The sequence below is a fragment of the Coccinella septempunctata genome, chromosome 1, assembly GCF_907165205.1.
Source record: "Coccinella septempunctata chromosome 1, icCocSept1.1, whole genome shotgun sequence".
In the NCBI taxonomy this organism is placed as follows: Eukaryota; Metazoa; Arthropoda; class Insecta; order Coleoptera; family Coccinellidae; genus Coccinella; species Coccinella septempunctata.
The window spans coordinates 10,502,892-10,523,226 of record NC_058189.1 but is presented as its reverse complement, the minus strand read 5'-3'; the positions used below and the strand labels follow the sequence as shown (position 1 = coordinate 10,523,226).

Here is a 20,335-nt window from a genome sequence, read left to right as displayed (position 1 = left end):
CATTATACGAGAAAATATGAAGAATACTTTCATTTTACAAAACGTTCAAATATTCATTAGCGTCCAACTTATCAAGTTTCGCGAGTTGGGTTCTTTGAATTTTTGGTATTTTTATGGAACGTAATGGTCATAATGAGAAAATTGGAAGACGTGGGTGATATCTGGTGTTCGAAAAAGATTCATCAAATAAATGAGATACTTTATACCGAAATTCATTTCATTCGATAAAACCGTTTATAAGATTGAACTAAAAATAACATTTTTAATTGATTTTTAAAAGCCGTATCTTTTTAACCGAGCCGATTCGGAAAAAATTGTATAGGAAAAAAGTGTGTCTTTTGACCTCAAGAATCTACTGTTAAAAATTTTTCATGAGTCAAAGACTCGCCCTGTATATTTCATAAAGATGATCAAAGTGTAATTACAAATATTATGTGTATATATCTTTTAATTCCAGCTGAATCCTGAGCACACGATACCGACTATGGTTGACAACGACGTTGTCATATGGGATAGCCATGAAATTGTTAGTTATTTAGTGGAGAAATATGGGGAAGATGATAATCTGTACCCTAAGGATTCGTCTCGGAGAGCTTTGGTGGACCAAAAGTTGACATTTGATGCTGAAACTCTCTTTCCTAGGATAAATGCAATTATTGTAAGTTGGTAAGATGAACAAATTTTTATATTCCAAGCTGAAAGCTTTTCGGGACGTTATCTTGATTCGTCCATATACTTAGTTTTTAATGCCAAATCCAGACGTTGGCACCGCACTCTAGAAAGACTATATGGTTTTGTAGTTTTTCTGGCTGAAATACCTCCATGTTTTCAGGCTACCGGCAATGATGCCTACGTCTGGATCCGACATAAGGTATTTTCACTACACCACCAATCATTTAATTCCGGTAAAATCAAATAATCGTGAACCTAATTTCAGTCTTTCAGGAAATTGTTGATGTAATATGGCAGATACTTACTAGATGAAAATCATAGTTGAACTAAAAATATAATTATATGATCATCTCTAACATGAGTTGTTAAACCACGTCACGTTAGTTTTTACCTTCACACTGTATAGTAGGGTTATGACATAAAAGCACTCGGTTGGCCATGAAAATTTTACACATTCCACACTGCATAATACGACAATGTGATGTGAAGTTATGACGATTGTCAGAGCATTTTTGCGTTTATCAGTTCTATGTTGTGTGTTCTACGTAAAAGTCTGAGTAATTACCTATTTTATCACAATGTGAAACTATGAATTATGAAATACATGGAAAGGACAAGAGATCAGTTTTTAAATATGTTTTCTTTTTGATATGCAAGAAAATTGAATTATTGTAATATAATATGCAGTTGCTTGAGAAGAGTTAATGTTGGTTATCTTCTTTGGCTTCTTCAAAACGTTACATCAGTTGTTGAATGGGGAATTCTCCTTAATTTGGGTTATCACTGCATTTGCAAGTAAACTGAATAATTATGAATTTCATTCATGATTTTTTTCAAATTCACCGAGGAAACTATTCAAAATCATCCTTCAAATATGGGGTTTTAAAATTTGTATCGGTTTGTGCGGAGTTAACGATTTGGCAACAGCGCATACAAGAAAATGAAAAGAACAATGTCCGATCAGCTTGTTTATAAAATAATAGCTGTTGATCTACAGGCGCATACTTACTGGTGAGCTTCAACTGCAACCGGCCATAAAAATCCCATAAAATTTTACGACCTTCCTCGTTCGTCGCAGACTTCATAGACAGCCATCTTTGTCTATCTCATCAAGATAATGCATTTGTTGTCCTTTATTATCAAGGCATATTTCAGTCGGTATTGCCAGCTTCAACTGAAACCACCGGCCATAAAAATCCCATAAAATTTTACGACCTTCCTCGTTCGTCGCAGGCTTCATAGACAGCCATCTTTGTCTATCTCATCAAGATAATGCATTTGTTGTCCTTTATTATCAATGCATATTTCAGTCGATATTGCCAGCTTGTGCAATTCTCACAAAACGCTTTAAACATTAAATACCCATTTTTATTTTTCATTTTTAAGGGCTTAAAATAATTTTTTTGGGAAACGGTTGAAATGGTTATTTCAAAATGTGACGTTTCAAGGATATTTAATAAAAAATACATCATTTTCGCCAGAAGCAGTATTCCCTATTCAAATAAATCAACCCAAAGATGAAATGCATCTGATGCAGTGGTAGGAAATGGGTATCTTTCAAAGGAATTAATGGATAGTTAGGGGAATATCAAATTCTTCAACAAAAATCATCTTGCAGGAATGGAAGTCAAAATAATTGAAGGACTAAGGCAAGAGTAACTTCACCTTCCAATTTCACATAAATTGATAATTGACATGACACAGGCTCCTCTTTATGGCTGTTCATTGAAAGTAAAATCCTAAACTGTCATAACTTTTTTTGGGACTCCCAATAGAAGGAAATTCTTTGTCATCATCTTTACTCACAATCTTTCTGATCGTGGAAACATTCAGCTAAAATATAAGTCTTTTAAATTTTAAATTCAGAAGAAACAATATGAATTTACCCAAATTGAATATGTTGGATACCGTCTGATATATTGTAGATTTTAGATGGAATGATTACCTCCAGACTTCCTGATACTCTGTCTTTTGTCTTTTTTAATCACTCCCGGCATTTTTGAAATATTAATCAATAATTAATATTAGTTGTGACAACGTTGACCACGTTTCGTGAGTGCCAACGATACTCCGTTCTACAATTATTGCATGATCAACCGAGTGCTCTTATAAAAGTGAATGGAGTATATATGTTACGGCTAAACTTAGGTTGATATTCGAGTTTAAATTTTAAGAATTGAAATATGCAAAATAGCATCGAATGCTATTGTATTGAGGTTTTGTTACATAAAGCCGATGGGTTTTCAATTTAACATTTAATGACTTATTTTAATCTCTTTAGGAAATTAATGCTCTTCAATATGAGCCTAAATTTTTTTTAATCAGTTCACATACAGTTTTCCACAGGACAATAGGAAGGTGGATAGTCAATTGTCCTGTGAAAAACCAGAATATGGTCTCCCAAGGAAATCAAATATAAGATATTATACAAAGAGAATTTTTTTCTGTGAACAAAAATATATTTTCCTTACCATAAATAATTGGGTTTATGGAAAAATTTTCAACGAAATAAAAACAATAGTTTCCAATGTTGCAATTTCTCCCCAACCGATACTTCTTCAAAAAAGAACAAAAATAGAACATGAATATAAAAATAGTTAAAAACACTTTTCTTGGCTGATTTTGTTGAAAATTTCTTCCCAAGTCATTGAACATACGGATTCCAAAATACGGCAGATTGGGTACTGCTACTTATAATTCTCCAGAATTTGACCTTGGGTATTTTAATGAAGAAGTTCACGGCATCATTCTTGTCTTCATTCTCTCCTTTTGCTCTTTCAATTCCCTTGCAAATTATGAATAATAACAAGATGAAAGATAACCATTAACTCCAATTTTCCCTCGCAATCAAAATAGCATGTTCGTCTCGAATTTTGTCATGAGGCGTTTAGAGATTTTTAGATTCGCTAATAAGATTACGTTGAGACATAGTAGAAACAAATATATTTATGTTCATTCTCAACTGCTTAACAGAATGCTTTTCTGCTATTAAAAATATGTGAAATCCATACAAAAAATTAATTACTTTAATAGTTTGATTATATTACTACTATTACTTCACTTTTTTTTAATTGCCGAGAATTTGCGCCGAAGGGATGTCACTTAAGTTTATCCGGCTAAAGATAGAAGAAACTAACATAAGCATACCCGAAGCTAAACCTAAGTTTAGCCTGCTAATCTTAAGTTTATGTTCACACCTATCTTTAGCCGTCACATATACATAATTTTGTCTTCAGTTCAAAAACTTGTGGTTCTTTTTTAAAGCGTTCAAGGAACGCTGTCAGGAACTGTCATCTCCGCCCGCAGAGGCGAATCTCCTGCTCCACTAGTCTACTCGCATAGCAGAACCCAAAAACCATTCAAAAAGAAAAGGCCCGAAGGACAAAATTGAAACTTTCTACCTTTTCTGCAATCGTCCCTCGAACCTCGAACCTACTGAGGCTTAACGGAAAATTTTTTCTAGCATCAGCCTTTCCACCCACAAAATCGGCGGATTCTTTCATTCACTACACTGCTCAACCGAATTTCCCGCACTTTTCCGTCGCAAACGATTAGCGCTTATTTGTTTCAACCCTATCCTACCTAAGCCCATTAGTTACTCTGTAACGAGAGGGTAGTTTTCGAACCTTGCCCCTCATTTTAGAATACTCCTTTTAGTTTCATTTTCGTAATTTTATTCCGTTTTCATTTCTGAAAAACGATGTCGCAACGTATAAAACATCCTGAATTGGAAGTTAGCACAGATCGTCGAAGTCGAAATAAAGACGTCTTCATCGACGCATATTTTACCGAATTTCGAGAGATGAGGCACATCTGAATTCCGCACTCCCCCTGTGGGTATAAAATCAGATGTTCCCCCACAGGTCAATTCACTTACAATTAATTCACTTTGCGCTTGACGTCCGATCGATTGCCGAATTTGAGAGTCCGCCGAGTTGACTGCATAATTTCGTTTCCGGGCTTTTTACTGGGAATTAGCCGATTTTGTTTTTTTTTAATATTTCTTTGCTGTGGGGATTTTTCTTTAGAAGGAACATTAGTTTATTTTTTTGTCATTTTTCTACTGTGAGTGAATTAGAACCAGAGGTAAGACGACACTCCGTTTCTTTTATATATTATTGGAACTTCAGTTTCCGTCTACGCCCCTTCTATACCCGAGTCTGAGTTCCACCCCTACTGTCAATAACGTACCCTGCTGGTGTGGATACCTGGTGGGTACAGAAGGCACTTTGGGGTGGCTACCCTTCCTAGAATTTACGGTTAGGGAGAAGCACTCTTCTGGTGTGGATACCCGGGGAGTGCCGAACGCGCCTAAGGGTGAACCGTCGTAATTCTGTGTCGCCATTTTTCATCCCCTAACCTGGCTGAAGTCCAATGTCTGTCCGTTAAGTGTGCGTCTTAGGTTCTGGCTGGCGAACACGTCCGTAAACCCCGTATAACGTTTTGAGATCGGATCCTGTTTCATTCCGTCCGTTTTACCCTGTAAATTCACTGATCTCGAGTCTTTCACCGTACGAATTTTATAATAGTGCCATTTCCTTGTACGAGTCGACAAAAATAAGTTGTGTACGTTGATTTTGGCTTTCACTGGTTGTCGCTAACACCCCAGACACCGAGGAACCTTGTCTTCTTCTCGTAGCTACTAGGGTAGGTTTGCTATTTTCTTTTAAGGAATAGCTGGCGCTCGAGTACACCGAGAAAAAGGCGTTACAACTCCGATAACAAAAATTCCTAAAAAATACTAGATTCGATCTCTACCCGTTTTAGACCAAAAATCGAAGACAAACGAACACTCCTCCAATACTGTTTCAATAATTCCGCCTAAAACTGACTTTAACTTGAAAAAAATTCAAACTTCAACACTCTGTATCTCGAAAACGAAACGTTTGCGACCCCATGTTTATGGGACTTTTTTTTCTTAAACTCACTTAAGGAATCTCCCCTTTTCGTTTGTACGTTTAATTAAGGAACACCCTGTATACCGTTTTCACTTGAACAAAAAAAAAAGATGGGAATTTTCTACTTTTCATTTCTTCCGAACGTTTATGAGTCGACCGAGTTTCCTATGCTATCCCATAATCTACTCTTTATTCTAAGTCCCTATATACTTACTTGTTTTACCGACTGACTCCAAAAGATACTTTATAATTTCTATGCTTTTTCCGTACCGATTCGAAGGGGTATTATTTCAGATCACTTTCCTCGGACCGACTGACTAGCTTTTTCGAGGTATTTTTTCTCCCCGGTCGTTCTCCCCCACGCTATGGGTGGTGCCAAGATGCTCCAAGAGAAAATCATTGAGGGTCTTTTTTGCTGAGTTATTAAAATCGGCGTTCCCAAGCTCGGCTCCTACAAGATTTTTCGGCTATTTCGAAATTTGAGAAAAAATTTCATCTCAGGGTCTCCAGACTTATGAATCTTTCCTAATCTACATGGCTGACCATTTTACCCCGTTCTGAAGTCGCTATCACCGGATATTGGAATAATAATAATAATGTACTTTATTTCAGGTAAAGTATACACTTGCAATGCAGTGAACACTTGAAATGAAATAGGGTCATAAAAAACAGTTTTATTCCTCGTTTTATTCTGAGATATTAGATCGTGTAGGCTAAGAAGTCTTCTACGTTATATGGTTCGATGTTAAGTAGCAACTTGAAGATGTATTTCTTAAATTGTTGTAGGGTCAATTCTGTTCTCAATTTATGTGATATCTTATTATAGTATCGAATACATCTATATTCAGGTCCTTTCTCAGTCAGGCTTAGTCTGTGTTGCGGATGTTTTATTGTTGTTATCCTTGTATTGTAACTACTTGGTGTTTTTTCTTCGAAGTACTGCTTGTTTTTATAAATGAAGATCAGGCACTCCTGAATATGTATGGCAGGTGCAGTTAATAAACCGTTTTTTTTTTAATATTCCCCTACATGACTCCGTTCTCTTCATCTTCCAAATCATACGTATTGCTCTTTTCTGCATCTTCAGCACCCTCTCTAAGTTATATGAACTGCCATTGAACATGATTCCATACCGCATTCAATATCAATTACATAGGCCGACGATCACAGTTTTACGTAGGTACATATCTTTTCCTCTTCATGACTGAGTGTCATGAAAAAAAAATGTTAAACACTTTTAACTCTTATCACTGAGGTTGTTATTTCAATTTTCGCGAAACAATACCGTCTGGTCTCAAGCGCCTCAAGGTACCTATCACATTTCCATATAATAAATGCCTTTTCAGCTTCTGCTGCAACTATATCCTCGAAATACATCGTTCAAATTATCCAGATTAATTAGAATTCTCGTATTCCGACTTATTACAGTTACATAGGATTTTAATGAGCTGGGTAAAGGAGAGCTTCCGAACTACACCTCGACAGGGATTCTGTCAAACAGAATTTTCGCCATGTGGAACGGGCTGCCAAGCGAGGTTGTTTGTGCTCGTAGTGTGAACGTGTACAAAAACAGATATGATCGTTACATGTCGAGCCAGAGTTTTTAGGGTGTGTTTAGTGCGCGGGTTTGTTTATTTTCTTCTATTTTCGTTTGTCAATTTGACTTGAAATTCTTGTTTATTTTGTTAATCATTCTTCTTTTGAAATATTTTATATTTTGAGCGGCTATAGGCTTTGCCTTCGCTCTTAATTATAATAAATAATAATAATAACCACTGCTTCCTAGAGAAGGTTCAAAGTTGGACGGCAATAAACACTGCGCAAAAAAATTACCGCACATTCTGAAAATCTCAATTTTAATGAAAGTTAACTCTACATTGACTTTATATTATAACTTATTTTTTATGTTCTCTCGGGAAGGTTTTGAACGAAACAAGGCACATTAAATGGAAGAAAAATTCAGGATTTCACCGAATCTTATGTGAAAGAAGAGAAATGAACAATTTTCAAAATACTGAAATGCTGATAACTGATTTAATACTTGGTATTTCCACCCCTTGCGTTAATTACAGCTCGGCAACGACGGTTCATACTCAAAATGAGTGATCTGAAAATGTTCTGATCTAATCCTTCCCAGATTTCTCCGAGTAGGATTCCTAAGTCATTAAGAGTAGCTGGATGATTTTCTGAACTTCTCAGCCTTCTATTGATGTTGTCCCAAACCTGCTCAATCGGATTGAGATCTGGACTTCTTGCTGGCCATTCCATTCGAGAGACTGGATGTTCCTTATATACTTATCAGCATTCATAGCTCCATTATCAACGACCACTAGGTCTGTGCGAGCAGTCAAAGATATTCCACCCCATACCATTATCGATCCTCCCCCGAAACCAATAGTATTCAGGAAATTGCACTGAGCATATATTTCATGTGGACGTCTGTATACAAGGGAACGTCTATCACAATGGTAGAGGCAGAATCTAGACTCATCTGTGAAGAGAACTCTTTCCCAATCGGCCTCTTCCCAATGGATATGCTCTTTCGCAAAATCCAAACGCGCCCTTCGATGAGCTGGGGTGAGAGCTGGGCCTCTTGCCGCGACACGAGTTCTTAAATCATATTCTCTGAGGCGATTTCTTATTGTCTGAGTGCTAATTTGCACCTCATGAGTTTGCTCAAGCTGAATTTGAAGGAGGCGAGCGGTTGCAAACCGTTGTCTCAACGAAGAAACTCTCAAGTAACGTTCTTGAATGGCAGTTGTCCTTGTCTTCGGACATTCATACCTGTCTCCCTGAATCGCTGCAACATTCTGGACACACTTGATCGAGAACAACTGATTTTAGAATGGAGCCAATACATTCAAAATCTGATAATATCATCTTTTTTTATTCCTGCTGGGAAAAAACATCTGTATTGAAGAAAACCGTTGAAAGTGGATAACATATGCATGCATAATTCTGATAAAAATAATTATTATTGAGAACACCTTCAGTTGTAGAATAAATTTGAGATTTCCATAATGTGCGTTAATTTTTTTGCGCAGTGTAGTTGCATTACCGAAGACTTGAGAGTGTTGGGTAGGACTTCGTCAACATAAATACAAGCTCTCACATTGCTTCGAATAAATAGAAGCAACTACCATACGCAATATCCTCCCAAACCACTAATGTAAATACTGTAATGTCTGTAGTAGTCTTGTGTACCTGAATGTCTCTCAATAGCAAACCGTAAGCCCATCATTTTACCAAAGAGTTGATACTCTTTGCTTTTACGGCAAGTGTACATTCCTACATGGAATCGCATAACCTAATATAATTTCCTTCACCCTCCACGATGGCGTCTTACCCCCTCTACGACCATCTCGCATCATTATACAGAATCACCCAACCTAATAAAATAACTATCCATCGTTCCCCATGACATCTTCTCCTTTTTCTACGACTATCGTGCCTATCTAGACAGAATCAAAGATTATAGAGTAGAAAGATGGGAAACGAGGCGACTAAAGCGATTTGAGCGACATCTGTGTGTCACGCGTGTTGTTAAGACGCTAGGACTGGCTAAAATATTAATTTGAGTGCCATTTGCAGAAATATGTGACATTTTTTAAGATTTCAGACGTCAATTTTGATCAAAGAGGTTTTGAATGTTTTGATTCTCATTCATAGTGTTTTATAGGTCTATGTTCTCATTCCGCTTTTTGTTTATCTGGTTCGTTCTAGTTGCTGATTTTTGAAGTTTTTTGTCTTATTTCTTGGTGAAAACATCAAAATATTGTTCGAAAATTATTGAATGGTGAAGAACGGTGGATCAAATAATATAATGTATTTTACGTGATTAAGTTTTTCACTCAACTAAGGAAAATGGAAGCGTAAGTATTAAAAGTCGTAACATGTGAATCGGTCATTCATTGATTCTAATTTTCAGTGCTCCGAAGTGGATAAAATTCTCAGGGCTTGAAGACAAATTACTTCAGCAAACACTACTAACTACACCATGTGCAATGAACATTTTACTGCAGGTCAATTGAGAACTGTTCATCGACGTAAATTGTTGTATGCAGAAAGCATCCTTTGCATGAACGGCCTATTAAGGGGAAATTATGATCTTTATAGATCCATTCAATAATTCTCAATTGCTACTCTTTCATATATTCAGAAATGCAGAGGTTTTATTGATTTCCATTTGGGAACCGAGTGACTGTCAAATTGTTGTTTAGAAAGTCAAAGTTTTATGAAACCTGCTGTGAGTGTTTTGTTCATTCATTAATCAATTCGTATATTGTGTCATGAAGAGACCATATCATAAGGAAACCATAAAAAAAAGCACCAAGAAACTATACTGACATACAGGTCTTGCATATGTCTGTAAGGTTTTGTTTAGTGTGGTTCTGAAAATTCTTTAAATAATACCTACATATGTAAGTAACTGGAATATGTATGCTATGATGGTATATTGAATATTGGTTCATATGAATTTCTGATATATGTTTATTCTACAAATTCAACTAAGTTCCTTAATTCAGAACAACCTTTTGTACAGAAACAACACCTTCGACGTATAGCAGATCACCATATACTCTAGTGTCCTAGTTAAAGCTTCATTTATTGCCCACTATTTCAATTTTTGTAAATTTTTTATGAATTGCAAATAAACATATATAGCACATCCAACAGCGTTTTTCGTTGATATCAATTGATTCCAAACAATGTTTAGATGAAAACTAACATCCTGATCACAAAACAAAACCATACTTTTGTTTTGTCGCTCAGGATGTTTGTTTTCTGATAGAAACAAAGTCAATATTGGAATGCAATACGAGAATGCCCCTCAATTAAAAAACAGAAAACTGTTATCAAAAAGTTTTCCTGTATTGACAGTGCGTTTTTAGCGCCATCTCATTGTCACGCGTGTTTTCACCGGCCAAAATGTAGTCGGTTTTTAGTACTAGCGATATGAGGGCGTTTCCTATCTTTCTACTCTATAATCTTTGAGACAGAATCACCATTCGTCGCTAAAAACGACATTATGCCATTATATCTTCCATCGCCTCTAATAGCAGTTAACTATACCTTCAGCCACCTGCCACTCTTTCATACTTATGCTATTATTCCCTCACTGTAGCTCTCCAATCCATAGTTTTGGTTCATTCGAAACAACGGAAAACGGAAATATGATTAAAGGGTCTGAAGTTCATAATCTACTCAGCTTCTGTTAGTGAAGTTGTCATTACCTCTCCTTTGGGATTAGCACTTACAGTGTGACATTCAGAGCTATTTTCAACATTGAAATACCATCAGTTCAAAAGTTACGCCACTTTAAATTGCCAATGTTAAGTCTATTTTGAAAGCGTTTTTATATGAATAAGGGAAATCCTATCTGTTCATGAGTCTAGAGCATAGAAAAATATGTGCATTTCGGCCTGACATCATTCGAGAAGCAAACAAACCATTTATGATCATATCGCACTATCATATTACCACTGAAGGATAAACAATATTCACTGAAGATCTTCTCAGAAAACTGACAAGGATTTACAATATATTACAAAGCGGGTTTCATAACACTTTGATTGTACGATCAACGATTTGACCGTCACTCGATTTCTAAAACGAAATCACTGAAACCTTTTCATTTCTGAATATATTGAAAAAGAAGCAATGGAGAATTATTGAATGGATGTACATCTGGACATCATACTTTGATGCGAGAATGAAATTCTGAATGATCGTGACTGAATTATATCGATTGAAAACAATTTGACGTTTATTGGTCAATCAAGCGTTGATTCCCCGATCAAGCTTTATGAAACCCGGGTAATACCCGGTTTTATCTTTGATAAAAACCTCTCAAAATCACATGAATCTAAGCAACACTTGTCTCCCTGAGCGATTCTGTCAAAGTCAGCTAATCCGAAATAACGTGCGTTCAAAAAAATTCCTCGTCAAGTAGGCTATGGAATTTTAAACTTTGATATTCGTTGTCTGAACGTATAGCTCTTTTCTTCAATTACTTCATCTTCCCAAAATGTAAACAATGATGACATTAACCTATATACCTCGTAATTTTGTATTGAAAGTGGAAAGGCACTTTTTTTTTATTGTTCAAATAATAGCTGTCAAGTGAGCACAAGGTCGATGGCTCGTGTCGCAAATTACCTTGTATCGTCTACATTGATATAAACCTAAGTAACAAAACCACATCCTAACCTAATCATGTTATGATCAGAGCATATTAAACATTATCCACAAAAGACTGAAACTTGAAAACACATTTATTGAATTCAGATCTTCTGAATTCATAAGATAAGATTTGTCCAAAACAAAAAATCTTCTGCCGTTCAGTCGAGCCAAATCTTTTCTTTTCCGCTAAGTTAGACATTGCTCGAGTCTGAGTGTCTTTCTTTGGACCTTTGGTCAAATGAATTATAAATGATGATCCGCTAAACGATTCCCCTGACTGGTGTTTTCCAATTCTTTATTGGGTTAATCTGCCAAAAATTTTGATGCAAAGATTATAGAGTAGAAAGATAGGAAACGCCCTCATATCGCTAGTACTAAAAACCTACTACATTTTGGCCAGTGAAAACACATTTGACAATGAGATGGCGCTGAAAACGTATTATCAATACAGAAAAAGTGTTTAATAACAGTTTTCTGTTTTATAATTGAGGGACGCGAAATTCGAATTCTATTCCTGGTATTGAATTTCAATATTGACCTTGTTGAGACTAGGAAACAAACATCCTGAGCGACAAAACAAACGGATGGTTTTGTTTTGTGACCAGGATGTTAGTTTTCATCTGAACATTGTTTGGAATCGATTGGTATCAATGAAATACGCTGTTGGATGTGATTAATTTTTATTGGCAATGTATAAAAAAATTACAAAAATTTGAAATTATAGACAACGAATAGAGCTTTGACAAGGATACAATCTGCTATAGGTATGTCAAAGGTGTTTTTTGTGAAAACGTTTTGAATTAATAAACTGAGTTGAATTTGTACAATTTATATCAGAAATTGATATGAACCAATATTCAATTTACCGTCATAGGATACACATTTCCGTTACTTACATATTATTTACAAAATTTTCAGAACCACAATTGAAAAAAACCTTACAGAGGTATACAAGACCTGTATTCAAGCAGGTCAGTACAATTTCTTCATGCTTTCTTATGATTTCTTCATGGTATGGTCTCTTTATGACACAATATACAAATTGATTGACGAATGAACAAAACACTCACAGAAGATTTCAGAAAACTTTCCAAACAATTTGACAGTCACCCGATTCCCAAATCGAAATCCATAAAACTTTTGCATTTTTGAATATATTGAAGGCAATTGAGAATCTTTGAATGGACGTATGAAAGTCTTAATTTCCCCTAAATGAGCCCTTCATGTAAGGGATGCTTTCTGCATACAACAATTTACGTGGATGAACAGTTCTCAATCGACTTATTGCAGTAAAATGTTCATTGCACATGGTGTAGTCGGTAGTGTTTGCAGGCCTTTACGCCCTGAAAATTTTATCCACTTCGTAGCACTGAAAATAAAAATCAATGAATGACCGAGTCACATGTTACCAGTTTTAATACTTACATTCCCATTTTCCTTAGCAAAATTCGTTTTATTTGATCCACAGTTCTTCACCATACAATAATTTTCGAACGATATTCTGATAGTAGTTTTACTGATATTCTGAGGTTTTCGCCAAGAAATTAGACAAAAATTTCAATAATCAGCAACTAGAACGGGCTTGAAAAACAAAAGGCGATACGAGGTTGTCTATGGATACGAGAATCAAAACATTCAAAACCTGTTTGATCAAAATGGCCATATATGACTCCGACATCTCGCAAAATTTCATATGTCCCTCCAATTTAAATTTTAACTAGTTTTAGGGCCTTAAAAACACATTTGAAACACAGATGGCGCTCACATCACTTTAGTCGCGTCGTTTCCTATCTTTCTACTCTATAATCTTTGTTTTGATGCATTTGAAGGATTACGTCAACTTCTATAATTTCTTGAAATAATACAGCTGAGTGTTATTTATCGGCAGTTGACATGAGTTGTTTCTGCAGAAGCAGTTTACCAACATGTCCTCAATATTCGGAAGTGAAGGAAAAATATGCACAAATATTCCATATTTTGAGGAAATTGACCGAATTATTAGAATCTGAATTATTGTCATGTTTGACTGGTCGAGAGTTCGAACTATTTGATCATTATTTTAGTATGGTGCCCCAAGCTCATTTTGTGAATGACTTACCGTTTGTGTGCAGACTTTTGGAACTGATACCAGAAAAGATGTATATAAACGAGGTATTTGAGGAATATTATGAAAAATACCTTGTTCTCTGTGGTGTTCCTCCTTTGATGTTATATTCTTCAGAATCTCTCACTTGTAACAAAGATTTGGAGGAGTTTTTTTCAGTTCTCGGAGGATTACTCTTATACCTGAAGAAGACAAGACAAACTTTCATTTTGCTAGAATCGATCACGAACATTTTGTCTGGTAAAATTGAATATCCCCGCTGCTACGTTTCCCTTGGAAAATTGCAACTCGCTGCTGCTAACAGCCTTCTGCCCAAAATAATAGGAAGATTCTTGTCATTTGCAACTGACGAAATGTACGAAAGGCTTTTGCAAATAAGTGTTTCCCTAGCGAAAGCATCTGATCTCGCTTGCTATAAGATGATTGAGGAAGGAGCCGTTGACTCTCTGCTCACCCATCTGAATCCTACATGTACAACGATGGGCGCAACAGTCCCACCATTATCTGATTTACACTTATGCCATTACGAAGAATCTTCTACCTTGATTTGGCTGTTGTTGAAAAGTCTGAAGGGGTCAACTGCAGAAGACATAAGCAAACTTCCTTCCCCTTCTAGATTTGCCTTTTGGAGTTTACGATTTGCTCTCAAATACTTCTACACAAACAAGAGAAGCAGAATAGACCGCAACAACATAGTCGCAATACTCCTGAAAATAGTACAAATATTTCCAACCACCGAATTCGTTCAGTCTGGTCTGGCTAGAGATATCATAGAACTGAATCTGGTGGTGGAAAATGATACCTTGATCAATGATTGGTCAGGAATTCAGATCACACCCAGTATGGAGGATTTCGTATTTATTCGGTTATTGTTGATGTTCCTTTATTTCTTCAATAGACCAGAATACTATGGGGGAATACATTTCCTTCGAGACACGAGTATAATTGGGTTGAAAATGAAATTGGTGACCCACAGTCAAGCTGTGAAATGGCATACAGATCATTTGGGCGCGCTGATTTCCATTGTGATAAGCGTGTTCGCACAGACTGCATCATATACTGTTGAGATATTTCTTGCTGAGAAAGGAATAATAAAGTTCATGGAGATATTACTGGAGAAAAAGCACAACATAGATGTTTATCTCTCCTTGTTGAGATCATTGATAATAATGGGGAGAATGGATAAGATAAAATCAAGAATGATTTTGAACAGGCTGTTGGATATCCGAGCTCAATTCACTTTAATGGGATATTGCGAATCGATCATATCTAAAGAAGTATTAGATTCAAAAAACCAGTTATCAGTGGCATATTCCTTCGCAATCATAGAAAAATTGTACAAGTGTAAAACTAACCTATCTAATAAGAGACTAATGGACCTTTCTATCGCTTTTCTAAAGAGGATAAGATCCCCTTGGGAACAAGATCCTTTTATAATACCCCAACTACCTATCATGATAATATCCTGTCTATGGAACATCCTTTTATGCGATGAACAGAACCTCAAACAATTCATTCATGAGGAAGGAATTTATATATGCTTAGATCTGGCCGAGACTTGTGTTTATCCAGTTAAAGTTGTAGCTTTCGGTTTGTTGACTGAAGTTTGCGAAGAGTCTTTAGCAGTGCCTTTTTTCATTACATGGAGGGGAGCAAAACATCAGAAGATTCTCCCGTTTTTATTGGAAATTTTTAGGGAGGAAAACCGGATATTGGGAGCCAAGCATACAACAGGCGGACTAATTGAAGATATTGAACTGCCGTTAATGGGACTTGAGCAATATAAGAATATATGTGATCCAAAAAATTCACTTCATGCAAGTCCTTCTATTTCTGATATGATAGGAAGCTGCAGACCTAAGATCTACGCGATATTGGACATGCTCACTTGTGTTCACGAGGAAAGAGTAAGAATGGCTGACGACGTTTATAAAACATGGAATCAAGATTTGAGCATTGAAGATCAGATCACGAAAGTAATCGCAGAGAACTTTTTTGCACTGAAAATAGCTGAAGTATGGGATGAAATACAATTACATTTCGAAAGATGTGGTGTTAGGCCTTTAGCTAATGACCATGAGATGTTATCTTTGGTTCTCAACAGAGCTAAGAAGTGGGGGGCTTTCATCCAGGCAACACAAAGAGAAATACTTCGATCTAATAGGGAGAATGAAATGATAATAGAAAATTCTTTTTACATGGACCTTAGGGAAGCTCGGCTAGGACAAACCTTAGGGGCTTGTTGTGAACTAGAGTATATTGCCAGATGTACTAGAGAAATCTATAGAATTAGGACAAAAAGAAAGCATAATCTTCATTTAATGGAATTTCCTGTGAAGAAAACAGATCCAAATATACTTTATCATACTACTTTCATGTACGACATCATGGTTAATCCCATATTCGACCAGATCTTGCATATTGCCAATATAAACAATACCCCCACTGCAGTTGGTCAAACAGAAAAAAAAGGGCCAATGACTGCAAGAATGAGGAAAGCAATGCAAAAATATCAAAAAGCAAAATTCGAAAAAATGCCGAGTACTGCAGAAGATCAACTATGGGGATCCATCAGTGATGAAACTTGTATAACTAAATAATTTTTCTACAATAAAATATTTACAGTGAAAAGGGAATCAAGAGACACATGAATTCATTGCTTTTGGTTGCAGAAGCAGAGGTCATTGAGAAGATTTCTCAATTACAATTCCTAGCAAAGTTTATACCATGAAAATGAAAACGGCAAAAGTGATGTAGGCAAAATGAATAAAAATTACATAAGAAATCGCCATTTCTCATGTGAATATGAAATTTATTGCAGTAGTTCACCAAAGTTTTCAAACATCAAAACAAAAACGTTAATTCGTAGTTCAAACGTAAAACCAATATTTGGAGTTTGAAAACTTTTCGTTTTTTTTTTAAATGTTGATTGCAATTGATATTCTCTCCCTTTGCATGCTTCTCTTCAATTTCAATAATAAAAAGAAATAGGTACCTCAAATATTTCAATAAGTAGTAGACTTCCGTTGAAATATATGTAAAATATTATTTGACAATTGATGAAATTTTGTTATTTCGTGAGTAGATGCTTACTCAGCAGTTGTGTTTGCGTTGGGAACACCTCTGAAATTTCCCCAATATTATGCTCACGCTAGTGAGCTGAAATCCATTGTGGACGAGAACTGCGTCGCAAAGCTTTTAAGCCTAGTACACACTAGTAAACCAGGTTGCCCGATTTATCTAGTCTAAAACCATAGACATATGTATTAAACACGTGGACACGGCGTAGAGAGAGAGGGGGTGCGGCCGAAATAAGATAGAGGTAGTATGGGCAAAACATTCGTTTGAACTTTGTATTTATCGAAATTTTCAGAATTTTCTAATCAATTTTAGATCAACTTCGAATGTCGTATCCTTTTTCTATTATGAAAGTAATAATGGTGTCCTCGTAGAGTGCAATTAATAGTACGAAATGAGTTGAAAATTGAAAAGACAGATAAAGTGAAATTTCACAGGTATAGTAACTTCGAATGTATTAATTGATTTATTATATCATAGTTGAATTATTCATTTCAAATCAATAAATGTATGTCAATTCTTTTCTCATCTAGCTAAAATAATACTCAAGAAGCACTTGAGATTAGAAGAGAAAATTAGTATGCTGATTGTAATGTCTATTTTTCAACCTTTTGATCAATATTGATCAATGCAATATTTTTTCAGATATTGAACAAGAAAACAGAATATTGTGTTGGCTAAAAATGTGCTCAATTGTTTTTATTCAAATTAATTTATTTACAAACTTTTCATGAACTTATCTGTTGTATTTTCCGAGGAATAGTTGCCGAAAGCAAAAATTGTGCCCTTTAGTTCTAATTGGATCATTAAACGCAATCTAAATGATACTAATATTCGTTCAATTTTTAATATTCGATTATAGGTACTTGTTTTTATCTCTAACGGGTGCAAATATACAAATATAGCTCGGAAATTAATACCATCCTGCCCATACTAGCTCCATCTCATGTTGGCCGCACTCGTGGCTATTGAAACTCACTGAAAGGGCGCGTCCATGTGTTTTATAGGTCTATGTCTAAAACCCATATACGAGGATGTATTCATATCTAGTTAGCCTAGACCAGTTCCATGCATGAAAAAATATTGCGTTGCCACAGCAACGAACAATAACTCATTAGAAGTGTCATTGTGAAGTTTGAGGTCAAAAAAGTAAACCAGAGTTACGCAATAAATTAAAATAAAGAAGATGTCCACCGAAAATCGGTTAAAATCGAAAAATTTGAGTATCCAGCCATCATCAAGTACCTGTATTTAAAAGGGTTAAGATATGCTTAATACCCTTGGTGATCAATGTTCTTCTTATGGCGACCGTTAAAAATTGGACTGCAAGCTTCAAAAGAGGTGAATTTTCCATTGAAGATGATGACCGATCGGAAAGGCCAGTTTCTGTGTCAGTCCCCGAAAATATCCATGACATGATTTTATCAGACCGTCGAATTGGGCTAAAAAGGACATCTGAAGCACTGAATATTCCATCATATAGTTCACGTCAATTTGGACATGAGAAAAATTGCTGCAAAATGGATCCCCAAATGTTTGAATGTTGACCAAAAGCGTGCAAGGGTAGAAGCATCGCGTTAGATCTGTGCTCGAATTGAGAACGATGTAGACTTCTTAAACCGAATTGTAACTATGGATGAGATTTGCTTACATTTCTACGATCCAGAAACAAAGCAACAATCAATGGAATGGCGACACTCTGGTTCTCCAAGACCTAAGAAGTTTCGTATCCAGCAAAAAATTCGTGATTTAGTGTTTGAATTACTAGAACACCCCCTTTAGTCACCAGATTTGGCTCTCTTTCCTCAACTGAAAAAAAGTTTAACAGGTCGTAAATTTTCTTCTAACGAGGAGGTAATAAAAGCTGTAGAGGTCTGGTTTGCAGAGCAAGAAGAAACATTTTCTTTGAAAGGTCTATAGACGTTGCAGGTTCGATGTAATGAATGCATCCAATTAAGAGGAGAATATGTTGAGTAATAAAATATTTTGACATTAAAATTTTGTTTGATTCTATAGTAGGCTAAGAATTTTTCAATATATCCACGTAAATATACCTACAGATATCATTAATTATTATTTCGTCTAGCATCGAAACTACTATTAGTATGATCAGAGACAAAAGATTTGTCCCCGATGAAATGAGTGCTGGATCCACCCCTGATTCCTAGACAGCTCTCTTCAGGAATTTGGAAACAAGCGGTTAGTGATAGTAGTAGAATCATTCGGGGCAACTGTGCGCACTTTTGCCTTTCAAGCCATACCCTGTTTCAAATGTTGAAGCTAGGAAAATTAAAACATATTCATAAGATAGAGAATTCTCTAATCTATAAGAAAACATCAAAAAGCAAACAAACAAAAACGTTTTCTTTCCGCAAAAAAGAATTTAATAGAGAAAGTCGGAGTGCGTTCACATGCCCCGTATTGCGGGTAAGTGTGCGCACCCTCACAGGGTAAGTGAACGCAGTGCTTAGTGAACCACACAATAAAATCAAATTACAAAATAATGTCATCAAAAAGTTACAATATTAGAGAAATGCTGTTTATTGTCAATACAGAAGCGCATTTTTACAAGCAGTGCGTTATTGTTCGTGACACAATTCTTGGTGAACACAACACTTGATACATTCCCCTGTTGGTGGCTCTTCATATTTTTCTGAACAAATAGGACAATATTGATCGATTCTTAACCAAGAAAATCAACAATATCATAATTTATTCCTCACTGAACTAATGCCCATATAATGAATCTATGCGCACATTTACCCGCGCACACTTTCCCCAGTAAGCCAAAATTTGAATTGACGTTCTTATAGAGTTGAGCAGCTAAGAGAACCTAAAATTTTTTATTATATATTTAGATTAATATGCCCATGATCGAATAAAATATTGTTCAACACTGAGGGACTCGGAACTTGGACCTGGCAGAATGTGCAGAAATGCTAAAAATTAACAAGAAAACTAGTGAAATTGATTGACTGCAAATAAAATGTTAAACGTGGCACGGTGCACTCCTATGAAAAACTAATATGGCGATTCTGCGCCCTTGCTTCACCCAAATGAACCCCTCTTTCATACATTGCATAGTCGAGATATACGCACTGCGCACACTTACCTACTGCGCTCAGTTACCCCGAATGACTCTATAGTTTTCTCAATTCGAAGGAGGGATTTTTGAAATGTGCTCATGAAAAATCTGAAAAAAGTGGCATGTTGTCAATACTTCAAAGTTATCGAACATGACCGATCTTGGCATTTTTACCATGCCATTTTATGTGTATTGTGAATCAGTCGAACCAGAATGGCAGCTTGAACCGATTTTGTTGACTTCTACAAAGCCAAATCATCAAAATCGGGCCAAACCTGAAATATCACTCTCAGAATATAAATGCGATATTTTATT

The 20,335-nt window shown here is 35.9% G+C and overlaps 2 protein-coding genes across 2 annotated transcripts in view; both read left to right on the top strand.

Annotated features, from left to right (window-relative positions):
• LOC123319807 (glutathione S-transferase 1-like) overlaps positions 1 to 20,335 on the top strand; it is a 65,876-nt gene that overhangs the window by 44,443 nt on the left and 1,098 nt on the right. Inside the window, exon 2 of the mRNA XM_044906753.1 lies at positions 458 to 658. Coding sequence (XP_044762688.1) covers positions 458 to 658 — 201 coding nt within the window. The remainder of the gene's footprint in view (positions 1 to 457; positions 659 to 20,335) is intronic.
• Positions 13,572 to 16,684, top strand: LOC123319799 (cilia- and flagella-associated protein 69-like). The gene has a single exon (XM_044906743.1). The coding sequence runs from the start codon at positions 13,647 to 13,649 to the stop codon at positions 16,455 to 16,457; it is 2,811 nt and encodes a 936-aa protein (XP_044762678.1). The 5' UTR covers positions 13,572 to 13,646; the 3' UTR covers positions 16,458 to 16,684.

Bases quoted from the DNA above. Each gene is read 5' to 3' on its own strand.
- LOC123319799 (XM_044906743.1), top strand. From the start codon at position 13,647: ATGAGTTGTTTCTGCAGAAGCAGTTTACCAACATGTCCTCAATATTCG.